The sequence below is a fragment of the Odontesthes bonariensis genome, chromosome 9 (genome assembly GCF_027942865.1).
Source record: "Odontesthes bonariensis isolate fOdoBon6 chromosome 9, fOdoBon6.hap1, whole genome shotgun sequence".
NCBI lineage: Eukaryota > Metazoa > Chordata > Actinopteri > Atheriniformes > Atherinopsidae > Odontesthes > Odontesthes bonariensis.
In genome coordinates, this window is record NC_134514.1 from 580,145 (window position 1) to 596,865 (window position 16,721).

Here is a 16,721-nt window from a genome sequence, read left to right on the forward strand (position 1 = left end):
CTCAGTGTAGAACCTTCAGAACCAGGCCGCCCTCAAAGACCCGCCTCCACCTCTGAGCTTCATCTGGTTCCGTTTCTTCTTCTGGGACGGCTGTGGAGGCAGCTAACCTTTAACTTACTGCTAATTTCTTTTGTTAGCGTTAGCATGTTTCTCTGTTTCAGGATGTCGAACACCTGCCGGCTCTCAGCCAATCAGGATTCAGCAGGAAACAGACAACACAGCAGCAGGTTGGATCGATCACTTTATTGATCATTTTTTTTTATTTCTGTACAAACATCAGAGACGATTGATCAGCTTCACACCCGAGAGGGATACAGCATCTGAAAAACAGGAAGGGACCGTCAGAATAAAACAGGAAGGGACCGTCAGAATAAAACAGGAAGGGACCGTCAGAATAAAACAGGAAGGGACCGTCAGAATAAAACAGGAAGGGACCGTCAGAATAAAACAGGAAGGGACCGTCAGAATAAAACAGACAGGGACCGTCAGAATAAAACAGGAAGGGACCGTCAGAATAAAACAGGAAGGGACCGTCAGAATAAAACAGGAAGGGACCGTCAGAATAAAACAGACAGGGACCGTCAGAATAAAACAGGAAGGGACCGTCAGAATAAAACAGGAAGGGACCGTCAGAATAAAACAGGAAGGGACCGTCAGAATAAAACAGACAGGGACCGTCAGAATAAAACAGACAGGGACCGTCAGAATAAAACAAGAATAAAACAGACAGGGACCGTCAGAATAAAACAGGAAGGGACCGTCAGAATAAAACAGACAGGGACCGTCAGAATAAAACAGACAGGGACCGTCAGAATAAAACAGACAGGGACCGTCAGAATAAAACAGACAGGGACCGTCAGAATAAAACAGACAGGGACCGTCAGAATAAAACAGACAGGGACCGTCAGAATAAAACAGGAAGGGACCGTCAGAATAAAACAGGAAGGGACCGTCAGAATAAAACAGGAAGGGACCGTCAGAATAAAACAGACAGGGACCGTCAGAATAAAACAGGAAGGGACCGTCAGAATAAAACAGACAGGGACCGTCAGAATAAAACAGGAAGGGACCGTCAGAATAAAACAGTTTCAAGGTGAACATGACCAGCAGGGTTCTGGATCCTCAAACAGATTTCTGAACCCAGGAATTCTCCTGGACCCTCTGAGGGCTCAGAACACCTGTGCAGGTGTGAGCACCATCGGCAGAATATCAGATCTTGGGAACACACTTGGGAATTATTGTTGCCTTTCAGGATGCAACAATAATAATAATAATAATAATAATAACAACAACAATAATAACAGATGGTTTTCTATCTCGCTGATACTTAAAGCTGCTTCCAGAGAATGAAACGGCAGCATATTTCCTAACGACGTCATTTATTTACAAATAAAAGTGTTTTACACGACAACCGTCAGCCTGTTTCCCAGGCGGTCCGTCCGGTTTGTCGTTCTCAGCACGCCACGTTACCGCTGCACGACTACGTGCTGCGCCGCCTTTTCATGGCGCCACCAGGCAGAAATACGTCATTAAGACGGCACGCCGTGAGCGACGCGTCAGCCACAAACCCAGCTTAACGATCACCTGACCATCAGTCAGCAGTGGGGGCGGAGTCAAAGGCAGCTCATTTCATCCTCAGAAAAACAGAAAATCAGTGAAACATCTTTAGGCTATGTACACACGTAGCCGGGTATTTCTAAAACCGAATGTTTCCCCCCCTCCGTTTATAAAATAATCTGTATCCACATTACCTCGTTTTCGAAAAAAAAAAACCTTCCACACATAACCGAACATCTGCGTTTTCACCTGTCTTGGCAACCCAAATGCATTTGCTGTTTTGTGTAATCTGCCCTCGTCAGCTAAATAATAAAGTGTGCACGCAGCTTTTTTGAGCACACTGACAGTGGACTGCCCCTCGATATGAGGACGTAATAATTCCGACAGCGAGAGGAGTGAGGACCGGGACATGCGAAACTGTCACGCCATTCCTCTGGGAGTACGACTGTGGCGTGTAAAATCAAGGCAGTAAACAGCGCCTGCACAATAATAACCACCACAGTTCTCAGGGCAGCCATGCTTCTTCAGTTAGCAAAGGTCGCACTTTAGACTTTAAAGCAGATTTGTTGTTGTTTTGGCGCATATTGTGACGTTCGAAAACGCAAAACTCCGGTTATCTCTGTCTACACGCAGCTGCATAAACGGAGTTTTCAAAAATCTTCACTTTACCCGGAGTTTTTAAAAACATTCGTTTACGATACGTTTTTATGCGTTTTCATGTGGATGACAGGTGCAAACGTAGAAAAAATATATTCGTTTTAGCAGATACCCGGCTACGTGTGGATGGGGCCTTAATCAGATCCTGATTCTGAACTGGTGTTGATCTCTGTTAGCTTCAGGAGCTCCACAGGGCTGTGTACTGTCACCTCTACTCTTCTCCCTGTACACCAACTGTTGCACCTCCAGCCATGACTCCGTTAAGCTTATTAAGTTTGCGGACGACACCACCCTCATCGGACTCATCTCGGGCGGCGATGAGACTGCCTACAGGAGGGAGGTGGACCGGCTGGTGACCTGGTGCAGCAGCAACCACCTGGAGCTCAACGCCCAGAAGACAGTGGAGATGGTCGTTGACTTTGGGAAATCCACAGCTGCCGGCCCAGCTGCCGGCCCAGCTGCCGGCCCAGCTGCCGGCCCAGCTGCCGGCCCAGCTGCCGGTGCAGTTCTACACGGCCATCACGGTGTGGTATGCCGGGGCCTCTGCCAGGGACAGACACAGACTGCAGCGAGCTGTGCGCTCCGCTGAGAAGCTGACGGGCTGCAGCCTCCATCTATCCATGACCTGCACGTCTCCAGGACTCTGGGGCGAGCAGGCCGGATCACAGCTGACCCTTCTCACCCTGCACAGGGACTATTTGCACCAGGAGGCTTCGGTCCATTCGGGAGAGGAACCTCCCGTCACAAAAACAGTTTTCCCCCCTTGCAGTTGGACTTATGAACACTTTATAATCACCTCATAACCTGCCCCAGTCACTTCACCATCATTAAAACTGCACTAATGAAGCTGCACTGTTGTTGCTCTGTATATTGGATACTGTGTATTGTTGTACACACCTTGTACATTTTATATTCATATTTTTTTATTCTTTATTATTATATCCTATATTACATGTTTGCACCTTACGCCGCAGCTAATTCCTAGTTAGTGAACACTGTTCACTAACAATGGCAATAAAACGGATTCTGCTTCACCTCCGTTAGCTTCATCAGAACCAAGAACCCGAGTTAACTCTGACCTCTGACCTTTAGAGCTGGAGCTTCCTCAGATTAAACGGTTCTGACTGAGGAACCAGAACCCCCTGATGTCACATTCTGGGTGCACGTGTGTGCGTGCACGGCGCCCCGACTCACCACTCTGACTCGGTGTCCGATGGCCTTGGCCGGCAGGTTGCTGCCGAACTTGGCGCGCACCATCCCGCTGTTCCCGTGGGCGCGGGTCACCTTCCCCCAGATCACCCGGGTCTTGTTGGGTTTCCCGCCGGGCGTCACCGTGTTCCTGCGGACAGACAGAACCGGGTCAGAACCGGGGCCTCCTGTGCGGGGGCGTGGCCTGTGCGGGGGCGCGGCCTTACTTCTTGGCCTTGTAGACGTAGGCGCAGCGCTTGCCCAGGTAGAAGTCCACCTCGTCCCGGCTGTAGCAGCCCTCCAGCTTCAGCAGCGCCGTGTGCTCGCGCTGGTTCCTCAGCCCGCGCTTGTAGCCGGTGAAGATGGCCTTACTCCAGAGTCTGCGGCACAAACCGGGTCAGAGCGGTTCTGATCATCACTTTAACAACTCAAACCGGGTCAGAGCGGTTCTGATCATCACTTTAACAACACAAACCGGGTCAGAGCGGTTCTGATCATCACTTAAAGGAACAGTTCTCCTCTTTAAAGGGACAGTTCGCCTCTTTAAAGGGACAGTTCGCCTCTTCTGACATGAAGCTGTGTAACATCCCATATCAGCATCATTTCTGAACATCTTCTTACCCCCTGCTGCGTCCTGTGAGCAGAGTTCCAGCCTCGTTTTGGTGTTGATGAAGGTAGTCCGGCTAGTTGGCTGGGGTTTAAAAAATAAAGCGTCTTGCTTCTCAGAACAATATGCGTTCAACAGAGTAATACATTTGCATCACAAAATGGTTCTCCAGGAAAAAGTCAGACCTCACAATCTCCTATTTTCTCTCCCTTCGTATCACTGCCTGCTGTGCAGACTGAGCAGTCCCCTGCTCATACTAACTTTTTGAGTAAGCAGAAGTTCCCGGATGCATACTAGATTCTCCTAAATGTTGGGTATGCATCATGAGGTTACTACTCATACTCAAACTACCCAAGATGCAACGTGACGTCGCCGATCGTCATTTCCTGTCAAAACGGCAGTTTCAAGCTAGCTACAACGAGGGTAGGTTCACTTCCTGTTTTCAAAACAAAAGCACCAATTGTATGGTAATGGCTTTCCCTATGATAAAAGGCAACGGGGATTTTATTTTGTGAAAATAACCGGAAGTGCGTTGCTCACTGCGGCTAGCTTTAGTAGCGCCGAATTCTTGGGAACAAAATGGTAAACAGCCGGTATTTTGTCAGGTTTTCAACACGTTGGGGATCTAAACGACTACTTTCTCTCCTGAAAATGTTTCAAATGTTGCTAAAGTTTACAGAGTTTAGAGCTTAAGAGAAATCAGCTTCAGGCCGGCTGATTTCAGCTCGGGCAGGAGCCAAATGCATTGTGGGTAAACGCTCTGCATACTGTCTGATCGATGAATATGTGGTTTGTAGTATGTGGTTTCGAACACAGCCCTGAACTAAAATAATTATGCTGTAATTGGTTACATTACAGGCTGGTCGATACTTTCCATGTGATACGAAGGGAGAGAAAATAGCACCAAGCGATTGTGAGGTCTGACTTTTTCCTGGAGAACCATTTTGTGATGCAAATGTATTACTCTGTTGAACGCATATTGTTCTGAGAAGCAAAACGCTTTATTTTTTAAACCCCAGCCAACTAGCCGGACTACCTTCATCAGCACCAAAACGAGGCTGGAACTCTGCTCACAGGACGCAGCAGGGGGTAAGAAGATGTTCAGAAATGATGCTGCTGATATGGGATGTTACACAGCTTCATGTCAGAAGAGGCGAACTGTCCCTTTAAAGAGGCGAACTGTCCCTTTAAACAACACACACCGGGTCAGAGCCGGTTCTGATCCACACTTTAACAACACAAACCAGGAGGCAGCTTACCTTCCAGGCATCGTCGTAGTCTTCAGGTGAGTTCACCTGCACAGACAAGACACGTTAGCACCCCTGTGACGTCACTGACACGCGTTATTTACCTCCAGAACATCTGACTGAACCAGAACCCTCAGAACCTCCGGTCCAGCTCAGGGTTCGGTTCATGTGTGAGAGAGAAATCTGATGGTGATGCTGCTAGCCACCGTTAGCTCGCTGCTAGCCACCGTTAGCTTCCCCCATCCGCTCACTATGAGCTCAACTGCTAGCCACCGTTAGCTCGCTGCTAGCCACCGTTAGCTCCTCCATCCGCTCTTAATCTCCGCCATCCGAGCCTCGGCGGCGGACAGAAACCCACCGGCGGCCGGTGGACACTTTGCCCGCATCATTATGTTGTTTATCAACCACAAATGAACCGAACCAAGAGAGAAATTCTGGAGTTTTTCGTCGGACATGTTGGCACTTACCTGTTCTGGGTCTAGAAAGATGGAGGAAAAGGAAGGCCGAACGGAATGCTGGGTAATTAGTGTAAAACAGAGGTGGCCGCGGAGCTGCCGGATCAAAATGTTTCACTCGAAATTATTAAACCGATAAACGTTGATTAAGTTTTCACCCGAGCTGCAGTTTTTGGTTTATTTAGTCAAATCCTAGTTTATGTCATTAAGGTTTTATTCTGTTATTCCATTTTTTTGGTCAAAGGGACGTTTTTAAATGTGAATTAATTCGCGGGGAGCCGCACGATGGTCCCAACAGCAGAGTTTTTTTTTTTTTAATACTTTATTTAAACAGAAAGAAGTATACAACAAACAAACGGATGAGATAAAAACATATAGAAATTGTCCTTGGAGCCTTTTCATTAGTAGCCTCTGTTATTGATTTAAAATATAGTTCCATATTTTTAATAAAATGGGGAAAACATGGCGTTTTATTAGCAAATTTCCATTTATGAATATAAAATTTAGCAAAAAGAATAAGCAAGTTTATTATAAAAACATTTAGCATCCTTTCTGGGGGAATCTATAGAAACAAAATAAAATATTTTCCCAGCATAAGGAAAAATTCCTTCAAATATGGTCATTAATAAACCTGCTAAACTGCCAGTGGAGATTAAACTTTCACCAAATGGAGACATTTTTAAATCCAGGTTAAAAACATTTCTGTTCTCATGTGTCTATGCATGAAATCTGCACGATATCTTTGAACTTATCTGGACTGTTGGTGGTTTTTAAATTCATTTAAATCATTTTATTTGTTTCTCTTTATATTCTTTTATGTATTTTAATGCTTCTTCCACTCCCTGCTACAATGCTTTTATTTTATGTGAAGCACTTTGAACTGTTTGTACATGAAGTGTGCTATACAAATAAATTTGATTTGATTTGATTTGATTTGATAAACTCCATCCAAAACCTCCGTGTGAAAGGGGCGGAGCCTAAATAGATGCGTCACAGTTTCTGGAAGGCCATCACAGAAACTGCAATTAGTATGTATGTCTCCTTTAACCATATGGTGCGTAAATTTCATGGATCATTTTAATGACACTTCCTGTTTACAGATAAATATTTATATAAATATATGTAAATAAATATAAATATTTATGGGGATCATCCAAACAGTTTCCCAGTGGATGTTCGGATATGACGGCTCCAATAAAATGTTCCAAATGGACGGAAACAACCTTCTGTTCCCATTCTGCTGTGGGAAACAGATTCTTCCCACAGATGATCAGGGACAGCGAGTCAGGCTGCGGCTACACGGAAACGTTTTTCACTGTAAACGATACTTTTTCTTATCGTTTCGCTGTCGCGGCCACACGGAGCCGGCGTTCCCACTACCCCAAAACGATAGTTTTTGAAAACGGGTTCCAGAGTGGGAAAGTTTGAAAACGGCCTCGTTTCGTTTCCATTGTTACAGCAAAAACGTTTTTGCGTCAGCCACACGTTGACGCTGGGAGCCAATTTTAACACTTCTCTATTGTCTCACAGCGTGGCGTGACACAGCGGCGTGTGTACTGCATCGTTTCATCGTTGTCGTCTGGACAGCAGCGCGTTTCCGTGTGGTCGCAAGAATTTTCGAACCCGTTTTCAAAAAAAACCTCGTTTCGTTTTCGTGTAGCCGTAGCCTCAGAGTACCAGTTTGTGTTTTTATACAACATTAAGGAGCCTGAGGGTGGAGCATCAACTGTTTTAAATCAAATATCTCTGTAAGGTGTTTGTGAGGTGAGAAGTTGTGTTTATAAATGAGCTGCTTATGGAAAGATGACTTTCACAGGAGGTTTATCAGCTTTGTAATTACAGCTTAAAATGAAGCTAAAGAAAACCTGAGAAGGTTCCAGATACAAGTTGGATTCTTAAAAAAGTGTTTCATTTAGTAAAAGTGTAATTTAGGGTAGAGAAATCCAAACACTGAAGTCTGATTCATAATTATGCATAACAACAGTTTTTCTGATCCAAAATGAAGAATTATACGGTCATATCTTTCCTCATGTTGTTGTCTAAGGGCAGACAAGTGTATGTCAGTCGGGATATAATATAATATATAATATAATATAATATAATCCTTCAGCTTCAGTCATTAATTCTCCTTTTACAGATTAAAGCAGCCACAGCTTTAGGTTCTCTGGTTTTCTGTAGAATTGCTGTGAACTTAGAGCAGCATCTGAACTTTTGGTCTTTAGAGAATAAAAGTCCTAAATAAGAAACTTCTTGTTCCCAACAGCAGGTTCTGGTTCTGATGGGTTCTGGTGGGTTCTGATGGATTCTGGTGGGTTCTGGTGGGTTCTGATGGATTCTGGTGGGTTCTGGTGGATTCTGGTGGGTTCTGATGGATTCTGGTGGGTTCTGGTGGGTTCTGGTGGATTCTGGTGGGTTCTGATGGATTCTGGTGGGTTCTGGTGGGTTCTGGTGGATTCTGGTGGGTTCTGGTGGGTTCTGGTGGGTTCTGGTTACCCAGGCTCCGCCCTCGCAGTGATGCAACACCTTCGGCTCTGCTACACTTACTCAGGCAAACTGCTCATTCAGGTGGATTCGAGTTCCCGAAAAAATGGGAACTCCACCCACTTTGTCGGGAAGCAATCAACTTTGAGCAGCGCCAACCAAGGCGGGTTCAAGGTAGTGACGTGGTTGAACTGCCACTCAACCCATGGATTGTACACGGAAGCGCTTCATTCAATATCAACATGGAGCAGCATCAAGCTTTTGACACTGCTGTAGATGCTGTAATGAAAGTGTTTGACGGGAGATTTAAAAATCGAGCAAAGAACAGCCCTTGAATAATTTCTTGACAGGAAAGACGTTTTCGCCTTGCTCCCTACTGGCTTTGGTAAGAGTTTAATCTACCAGTTAGCCCCGCTGGTAGCTAAATCATACGTCAGAGGAAAGAGTGGTGTGATTGGCTTAAGCTTAGGCACAGCCTTTTCTGGCCACAACCAGTAGCAACCCGAGGGAGGCGGGTTGACCAGGCCATTTCCAATCGTATTCGTTATGGTCTTGGTCAGACCAGAATCTCGAAGAGATTTGAAAGTCTATGTTAATCAGGCTAGGTTCTGGTGGGTTCTGATGGGTTCTGAAACCTGAGCTGAAAGCGTGTTTTCTCTCTGAATGACGACGTGTTTCTGACACAATGAAACAACAAACTTTGGAGAGAAATTTAAAATATTTATTTCATGACTTAAACTCTTCAAACAGCTGTGTTCAAATCTTTTATAGTTTTCAGCAAAAAACAAGTAAAATGTGTTTGTCCCCCTTTAAAAAACGGCGGAATGTCCTTTAGAAACACGGCGTCACATGACCTGTGAGCACGGCGGGACAAAAAAAAAAAAAAAACTTGTCTCCTCGCTTCCTTATCTCACATCCTAGCCCCTCAGCGAGGATGGAGGAGGCTCCCGAACCCTCGGCTCTCTCTGATTGGCTGCTCACGCTTCAGAAAGGTCGACACGAACAAACCGAACGAGTTCAAACCTGAGACAGAGCCCTGCGGGACGCCGGCGGCTTTAATCTGCTCGTCCTGTTTGATGCAGAATCGGAACTCTGGCAGATGCTCGTCCTTCAGCCCGACACAGCTGGACGTGACACTCCTGGTGCCATTTTTAACCGGATAGATTTGTGTGTTTCTTCTTGAAAAGTGCTCAATAAATAAAAGTAGTGTGAACAGGAGCGGTTTGTTTGTTTGGAGGCTACAGCGGGAAATAAAAAACTGAAAGAAAAAACTAAAAAAGGGTTCGGCCTCATATACAGAAAATATCTGAATATGTAAATATTTACAGGATAAATATCTGAGGGCCCGTCAGGAGGTCACATGATGCAGCCGGGTCACATGATGCACCCGCAGCCTCCATCAGAACAACAACAGAAAACAGCTGACAGTTAACAAAAATAAGAAAATAAAAACTGTACAGAGGAACACGGCGCCCGTCTGTCTGTTGGACCCCGAACAGATTTATAAACACGAGGCGTCGGCTTCCTGTTGGGATCTGACGGAGACGTTAAAAACAGCTGAACATTTGGTCTTTGTTTGTTTCAGTCCTATCACTCCATTACCAACGGTTTTATAGTCTCACTGTTTATAAAGGCCGGCCAATCAGAGGAAAGTGGGCGTGTTTGGAGACAGGAAGTAATTTAGCCCGTTTCAGACAGGAAGTAAGTTAGCCCGTTTCAGACGGGAAGTTAGTTAGCCCCTTTCAGACGGGAAGTAAGTTAGCCCCTTTCAGACGGGAAGTAAGTTAGCCCCTTTCAGACGGGAAGTAAGTTAGCCCCTTTCAGACGGGAAGTAAGTTAGCCCCTTTCAGACGGGAAGTAAGTTAGCCCCTTTCAGACGGGAAGTAAGTTAGCCCCTTTCAGACGGGAAGTAATTTAGCCCCTTTCAGACGGGAAGTAAGTTAGCCCCTTTCAGACGGGAAGTTAGTTAGCCCCTTTCAGACGGGAAGTAAGTTAGCCCCTTTCAGACGGGAAGTAAGTTAGCCCCTTTCAGACGGGAAGTAATTTAGCCCCTTTCAGACGGGAAGTAATTTAGCCCCTTTCAGACGGGAAGCAAGTTAGCCCCTTTCAGACGGGAAGTTAGTTAGCCCCTTTCAGACGGGAAGTAAGTTAGCCCCTTTCAGACGGGAAGTAAGTTAGCCCCTTTCAGACGGGAAGTTAGTTAGCCCCTTTCAGACGGGAAGTAAGTTAGCCCCTTTCAGACGGGAAGTAAGTTAGCCCCTTTCAGACAGGAAGTAAGTTAGCCCCTTTCAGACGGGAAGTAAGTTAGCCCCTTTCAGACAGGAAGTAAGTTAGCCCCTTTCAGACGGGAAGTAAGTTAGCCCCTTTCAGACGGGAAGTAAGTTAGCCCCTTTCAGACGGGAAGTAAGTTAGCCCCTTTCAGACGGGAAGTAAGTTAGCCCCTTTCAGACAGGAAGTAAGTTAGCCCCTTTCAGACGGGAAGTAAGTTAGCCCCTTTCAGACGGGAAGTAAGTTAGCCCCTTTCAGACGGGAAGTAAGTTAGCCCCTTTCAGACAGGAAGTAATTTAGCCCGTTTCAGAAAGGAAGTAAGTTAGCCCCTTTCAGACGGGAAGTAATTTAGCCCCTTTCAGACGGGAAGTAAGTTAGCCCGTTTCAGACGGGAAGTAAGTTAGCCCCTTTCAGACGGGAAGTAAGTTAGCCCCTTTCAGACGGGAAGTAAGTTAGCCCCTTTCAGACGGGAAGTAAGTTAGCCCCTTTCAGACGGGAAGTAAGTTAGCCCCTTTCAGACGGGAAGTAAGTTAGCCCCTTTCAGACAGGAAGTAAGTTAGCCCGTTTCAGACGGGAAGTTAGTTAGCCCCTTTCAGACGGGAAGTAAGTTAGCCCCTTTCAGACGGGAAGTTAGTTATCCCCTTTCAGACAGGAAGTAAGTTAGCCCCTTTCAGACGGGAAGTAAGTTAGCCCCTTTCAGACGGGAAGTAAGTTAGCCCCTTTCAGACAGGAAGTAATTTAGCCCGTTTCAGACGGGAAGTAAGTTAGCCCCTTTCAGACAGGAAGTAATTTAGCCCGTTTCAGACAGGAAGTAAGTTAGCCCGTTTCAGACAGGAAGTAATTTAGCCCGTTTCAGACGGGAAGTAATTTAGCCCGTTTCAGACAGGAAGTAAGTTAGCCCGTTTCAGACAGGAAGTAATTTAGCCCGTTTCAGACAGGAAGTAAGTTAGCCCGTTTCAGACAGGAAGTAATTTAGCCCGTTTCAGACACAGGATGTGCTGCATAAACAACATTAAAAACAAGCCTACTGGTTCTAACCCCCCCTTTTATCCCTGGAAAAGCTAAATCCTGGTTCTACTGGCTCTTTGAACCGTCCTGGTTTTTTGTTATTTGACCTTTAAACACCAGGACGGTAACCTGAGTCCGATGACTTGAATACATAAATAAACAAATAAGAACATATCATATCTGAAATATGATCAACACCTGGATACAAGTTAGTATGTAAACAAAGTTTGTGTTTACTATTATTAGCATTTAGCTTGTGTCAGTCAAACCAGAACAGCTACATTTGTGTTTGATACCATTAGCTTTGAGCTACATTAGCTCACCAAACACAACTTATATTTACCATCATAGACGGTTAGTTAATCTGTAAACCAACTCAACCAGTTTTAAATGTTACTTTAAAGCTAATTGGTTTAATTTAATGTATTCTAATACTGGGTGTTAGCAGAGTTAGCATAAACATTACACAAACACTGTTAACTTCACCAGTTTTTCATAGATTTAGGCTAATTACAGCTAGCTGCATTAGCCTAAATCATTTTCATAATACTTTATCATTTGTATCATTAACAGTGAGCTACCTTTGCTTTGAGTTAGTTAAGTTGGCAAACTACACCTCATTTTCTCTCACACTCTAAATTAGCATTTTCATATTACAGCTTATTTATGCTTTATGCTGATCCACCTCTCTGAATTACCACAGAAGAACAGCGGCGGCTTAACAAAACTGATCTGAGAAAACTGTTGTAGCTTTTAATTTAAATAGATTTTCAGGCTTTCAATGTTAGCTTAAAGTCCAAACCAGGAAAGTTTTATTCTAAGCTAATGTTAGCTTCATGCTACATGTAACTTCTCAGCTGCAATCAAAGTTAGTGTAATTTCTAGCTCATTAATATTAGCTATTTTTTTGTCAGTAAGCTACTTTGGTGTCTTTTGAAATAAAATAATAAGCTGCTGCTCATTAGCCTGTTAGTTGTTGTTATCGATTAGCAGCATGTCAGTGTGTTGAGAAGTGTTAGCCATTAGCAACAATAGCTTAATTTACAAAGCAACCATAATCAAGTGGTATTAGTTAGTTATAAATATTCTGATTTAGTTGTAATTTAGTGCTTTGATAAGAATACATTTCTATTGAGACTTAAAGTTGTTTTTAAATATTCTATCTTTGAATTATTTCTGTTTAACACTCGTTTAGCCAAAAATAAATAAAGCTTAAAATGATAAAAAAAAATGTCAGTAATATCGGCAAAGGACTTATTTACAAACTAGAGAAAATAATTGTTTTATCTAAAATCAGGACAGTGAGTCAGTGAAGTATAATCAACACGATGATGTCATCAGCTGTCAAATATAAATACATTAACTTTCTTCCTGTAAAAGCTTTTTTTAATATTTTATTCTGATCTCAGAGGATTTTTACATCCTGGAGATGAAGAAAAAATAAATATGAACAAACCATCTTTTAGGAAAAAGGAAGGAAAGTGTTTTTAATATTCAAAACCATCAATATGTGCAAAAACATCCAAGTTTGAAAGCTTAACTGACTTGGTTTCAGTTTCTCAGGTGTGAAGATATCTGATCGTGGTTTATTTGCATCAGAGAAGATGATGAACGGATGAATTCATCATAAACATCATCACCACCTGCAGCTCAGGTGTAAGGAGCAGCAAACATGCTGAGTCAGCAGCAGCTGCAGCTTCAAAACGCTTCAAATATTTGTTCATCTAAAGGAGAAAAACTTACAAATAAAGAAGTTAAATCTGTTAAATTTGACTAGAAACACTTTATTCTTTACTTACTGTTCGTAATGATGTCAGAAAATAATAAAAAATTACCACCAATGTTCCCTGAATCTCGCATGAAAGCAGATCTGAGGTTTGGTTTGGTCTGAAAAACGGAGAAACTTTCACACCTGAGAAATAAAACCAGCGTTTTTCCGGCAGAATGTGGTCATGTGACCCGGTTGTGTTCAGCTCAGATCACGTCTCCGTCAGAACCAAAGTTTGAACTCGGCGCCGGCGGTTCTGTCACATCCAGACAACATGACTCACCTGTCACAGGTTGCTACGGAAGCCCATTTCTGCCACTTTCAGTTCGAATGTGTCGGTAAATATACAAAGTAAAACAAAACTTTAAACTTTCCTGTGAACCAAAAGTTTAAATAAAAACATGAAATCCGGGTTTTAGACGTATTTAAAGTAAAATCATCTCTAACGAGTTTTATTTTGCTAGTTTTGGCAGACGTGGGCTTCCGTACACAACGCGGCTTCGGCACGGAGACGGTAACCGTGGCAACAGCGAAGCCTGTCCTTGTGCGGATGGGGTCGTTGCTGTTTGTTTTTATAAACATGTGATGTTGTTTGTTTACATTCCGGCTTCCTGGTGACATCACTCAGGCAGTGAAGTACAGCGAGCTGTGATTGGCTGACTGAGCGCGTGCGGTAGGCGGAGTCTAAATGGTGACAGAGGGTCCAGCGGGTGCAGCAGCCGTCGTCGTCGTGGCGACAGATTGTCGGGGCGGGGCCAGCTGGAGCAGCGCGGCGACGGTCCCGGCCACCTGGGGGAGGCCTCGCTCCTCCAGGATGTGAAGAGGAAGACACAACTGACTCTGCGCAGACGGACACCACAGAAGAAGAGACGAACCCGGGGGCGTGCGGGGGGAGGGGGGGACAACAGAAAGGAGGGTCAACGGATGGCAAATTAAATCAACGAGTAAAATAACTGTAACCATGGCAACACAGGGGTGGAAACAGAAGCGGAAACCAAAGGAAACTGATGGAGGTGAAAGGTGGAGGAACAGAGGAGTGAGGTGGAGCAGAAAAAAAACACATCCTGCTGACATCCAATCAGAAAAAGAACCAGGGGCTGATGGGAGTTGTAGTGTAACACCACCAAAGGCATCAGGTTCTTTCAATTACTCCATTTCAGGTCGTGTTTCCATGGAAATACGTATAAATTGCACGAAAACCACGGCATTTTAACCTTTCGGCCCGTCGTTTAGGCTTCTTCATAGTTTACGGACCGTTGTTTACGCTTCTTCCAAGTTTACGGCCCGTCGTTTACGCGCCTTCTAAGTTTACGGACCGTTATTTACGCTTCTTCCAAGTTTACGGACCGTCGTTTACGCGCCTTCTAAGTATACGGACCGTCGTTTACGCGCCTTCTAAGTTTACGGACCGTCGTTTACGCGCCTTCTAAGTATACGGACCGTCGTTTACGCTTCTTCTGAGTTTACGGACCGTCGTTTACGCGCCTTCTAAGTTTACGGACCGTTATTTACGCTTCTTCCAAGTTTACGGCCCGTCATTTACGCTTCTTCCAAGTTTACGGCCCGTCGTTTACGCTTCTTCCAAGTTTACGGGCCGTCGTTTACGCTTCTTCTGAGTTTACGGCCCGTCGTTTACGCTTTTTCTGAGTTTACGGACCGTCGTTTACGCGCCTTCTAAGTTTACGGACCGTCGTTTACGCGCCTTCTAAGTTTACGGCCCGTTATTTACAATTCTTCCAAGTTTACGGACCGTCGTTTACGCGCCTTCTAAGTATACGGACCGTCGTTTACGCGCCTTCTAAGTTTACGGACCGTCGTTTACGCGCCTTCTAAGTATACGGACCGTCGTTTACGCGCCTTCTAAGTTTACGGACCGTCGTTTACGCGCCTTCTGAGTTTACGGACCGTCGTTTACGCTTCTTCTGAGTTTACGGACCGTCCTTTACGCTCCTTCTAAGTTTACGGACTGTCGTTTACGCTTCTTCTGAGTTTACGGACCGTCGTTTACGCTTCTTCTGAGTTTACGGACCGTCGTTTACGCTTCTTCTGAGTTTACAGATCGTCGTTTACGCTTCTTCTGAGTTTACGGATCGTCGTTTACGCTTCTTCTGAGTTTACGGACCGTCCTTTACGCTTCTTCTAAGTTTACGGACCGTCGTTTACGCTTCGTCTAAAGGCTCTAGCATGGTTGCTGCGTCTGCTCACGCGAGCGGTGTTGATGACGTCACGAGTTCGTGCCCGCCATATATAGTGGCGCAAGTCGTTGCGCCAGTAGTTGCAATTTTCTCCGTCACAGAGGTGGCGCTGCTACCTGAAGGTTACCGCTAACTACTCTACAACCACGAAAGTGAAGAAGAAAACAATGAAGAGCAGGAATACTGTCATTAATGATACTGCTGCAGTATTCGGATAATTTTAATTTTCTAATTCAGTTAAAAGAGGTGAATGTCTGAAACCCCCGGCATCACCACTTTTTGAGTCTCTGCCCTCTTCTTTGCCTTCACGTATCTGTCCCGTAGCTTCTTCCACACATTCTTACAGAACTCTTCCTCTTTCCCCAAAGTTCTGCCCATCTCTGTGCACCAGTTTTGGGAGTTTACGTGCTCCCTGTGCTGTTTCCCTGCAGTTTCGTACAGCTGCCTGTACAAACGCACCTCCTGACTGAGCCTGGTCTCACAACGGTCCATCCGGTTTTTCGTTGGTGGCGCCGCCAAGTTACAATAATCGACTGGTGCACGACACCGCGCTGCGCCGTCTTTTCAAGGGAAGCGCCAGGCCTGATACGTCATTTTGACGTCACGGTCCACCACCGCCGTGACAGACGCGTCAACCATGCTAGCGCCTTAAGTTTACGGACCGTCGTTTACGCTTCTTCTAAGTTTACGGCCCGTCGTTTACGCTTCTTCTGAGTTTACGGCCCGTCGTTTACGCTTCTTCTGAGTTTACGGACCGTCGTTTACGCTTCTTCTGAGTTTACGGACCCTCGTTTACGCTTCTTCTGAGTTTACGGACCGTCGTTTACGCTTCTTCTGAGTTTACGGACCGTCCTTTACGCTTCTTCTAAGTTTACGGACCGTCGTTTACGCGCCTTCTAAGTTTACGGCCCGTTATTTACAATTCTTCCAAGTTTACGGACCGTCGTTTACGCGCCTTCTAAGTATACGGACCGTCGTTTACACGCCTTCTAAGTTTACGGACTGTCGTTTACGCGCCTTCTAAGTATACGGACCGTCGTTTACGCGCCTTCTAAGTTTACGGACTGTCGTTTACGCTTCTTCTGAGTTTACGGACCGTCCTTTACGCTTCTTCTAAGTTTACGGACCGTCGTTGACACTTCTTCTGAGTTTACGGATCGTCGTTTACGCTTCTTCTGAGTTTACGGACCGTCCTTTACGCTTCTTCTAAGTTTACGGACCGTCGTTGACGCTTCGTCTAAAGGCTCTAGCATGGTTGCTGCGTCTGCTCACGCGAGCGGTGTTGATGAC

At 45.1% G+C, this 16,721-nt stretch overlaps 2 protein-coding genes across 2 annotated transcripts in view; both read right to left on the reverse strand.

Annotated features, from left to right (window-relative positions):
• Positions 1-228: 228 nt before the first annotated feature.
• On the reverse strand, positions 229-5,784 carry rpl35a (ribosomal protein L35a). The gene is made up of 5 exons (XM_075472685.1): positions 5,724-5,784; positions 5,269-5,304; positions 3,630-3,782; positions 3,409-3,553; positions 229-320 (listed from the first exon to the last, which is right to left on the reverse strand). The coding sequence occupies exons 2-5, from the start codon at positions 5,277-5,279 to the stop codon at positions 297-299; spliced, it is 333 nt and encodes a 110-aa protein (XP_075328800.1). The 5' UTR covers positions 5,280-5,304; positions 5,724-5,784; the 3' UTR covers positions 229-296.
• A 7,058-nt stretch (positions 5,785-12,842) lies between these two features.
• The window catches only part of lrch3 (leucine-rich repeats and calponin homology (CH) domain containing 3), a 47,723-nt gene continuing 43,844 nt past the window's right edge, over positions 12,843-16,721 (reverse strand). Inside the window, exon 20 of the mRNA XM_075472688.1 lies at positions 12,843-14,076. Within this exon, the coding sequence (XP_075328803.1) occupies positions 13,921-14,076 (156 nt within the window). The 3' untranslated portion in view covers positions 12,843-13,920. The remainder of the gene's footprint in view (positions 14,077-16,721) is intronic.